Source organism: Carassius auratus, chromosome 38, assembly GCF_003368295.1.
Source record: "Carassius auratus strain Wakin chromosome 38, ASM336829v1, whole genome shotgun sequence".
NCBI classification, from domain to species: domain Eukaryota; kingdom Metazoa; phylum Chordata; class Actinopteri; order Cypriniformes; family Cyprinidae; genus Carassius; species Carassius auratus.
The window spans coordinates 1,761,150-1,762,559 of record NC_039280.1 but is presented as its reverse complement, the minus strand read 5'-3'; the positions used below and the strand labels follow the sequence as shown (position 1 = coordinate 1,762,559).

General features: G+C 39.1%; 1 protein-coding gene across 1 annotated transcript in view; it reads right to left on the bottom strand.

Moving 5' to 3' along the window:
- nid1a (nidogen 1a) overlaps window positions 1-732 on the bottom strand; it is a 26,303-nt gene extending 25,571 nt beyond the window's left edge. The window contains exon 1 of the mRNA XM_026223406.1: window positions 457-732. Coding sequence (XP_026079191.1) covers window positions 457-660 — 204 coding nt within the window. The 5' untranslated portion in view covers window positions 661-732. The remainder of the gene's footprint in view (window positions 1-456) is intronic.
- Window positions 733-1,410: the final 678 nt, after the last annotated feature.

Below are 1,410 nucleotides of genomic sequence, written 5' to 3'. Positions count from 1 at the left end.
AGTATCACTTGAATTAGGAGTATAATAATTGAATTTTAAAGCTCCTTACTCTGAGATAGGTAAATACAGATTTAAAACCATAACTTAAGAAATAGTTTAATAGCAAAGTTTCTGTTTTTGAAATCAGATCCCTGCATAGCTACTCTATGAGAGGAAACACTGGCATCTACAAATAAAGCTTATACATAAAGCCAAATAGAAAATAAAATACCTAGCGAATAAGCTTGAAAGTTTGGTGTCTTGTATTTTAGAGCAGTCAGTGCAATTTGGGAAATAACTCAATCAAATCTGTAGCCTATGTGTGTGAAAATATTCAGATGTGACTCTCAGTTTCATAAGCAACTCAAATTTAATTCCACATTTTTTTCTCAGTAACTGTAACAGATTAGTTGTATTTATTTTGTACTTAAATGACGTAATTGGGTAAGCAGTAACTCCTGTATCATTCACACTCACGTATATCTTGTTGAACTGTGCGTTGTAAAATGTGACGGGCTTCTCCAGCCTGATCTCTCGAGTCTCGTCGTTGCCTTCATCCAGACTCTGGTCCCCTGCGTTTCTCCCGAATGGAAAAAGTTCCTCTCGAGTTATCCCGCTGACACACACTGAGCATCCCAATAATAAGATCCACACTGACCATCTCTGCCCCTGCTGACCCATCTCCAGTCCAGAAGCGAAGCTGAAGCTGAAGCTGAAGCTGCCTGAGACTCACTGACTGACTGACTAAAGTCAAACCCTGTTTTAACGAGTCTGAGGAGCCTATGTGTGTGTGTGACAGCGCCATCTACAGGTGCTGGTCATATAATTAGAATATCATCAAAAAGTTGATTTATTTCTCTAATTCCATTCAAAAAGTGAAACTTGTATATAATATTCACTCATTACACACAGACTGATATATTTCAAATGTTTATTTATTTTAATTTTGATGATTATAACTGACAACTAAGGAAAATCCCAAATTCAGTGTCTCAGAAAATTAGAATATTGTGAAAATGTTCAATATGAAAGACACCTGGTGCCACACTCTAATCAGCTAATGAACTCAAAACACCTGCGAAGCCTTTAAATGGTCTCTCATTCTAGTTCTGTAGGACACACAATCACGGAGAAGACTGCTGACTTGACAGTTGTCCAAAAGAGGATCATTGACACCGTGCACAAGGAGAACAAGACACAAAAGGTCATTGCAAAAGAGGCTGGCTGTTCACAGAGCTCTGTGTCCAAGTACATTAATAGAGAGGAGAAGGGAAGGAAAAGATGTGGTAGAAAAAAGTGTTCAAGCAATAGGGAGAACCGCACCCTGGAGAGGATTGTCAAACATAAATGTGGGGGAGCTTCACAAAGAGTGGACTGCAGCTGGAGCCAGTGCTTCAAGAACCACTACACACAGACGTATGCAAGACATGG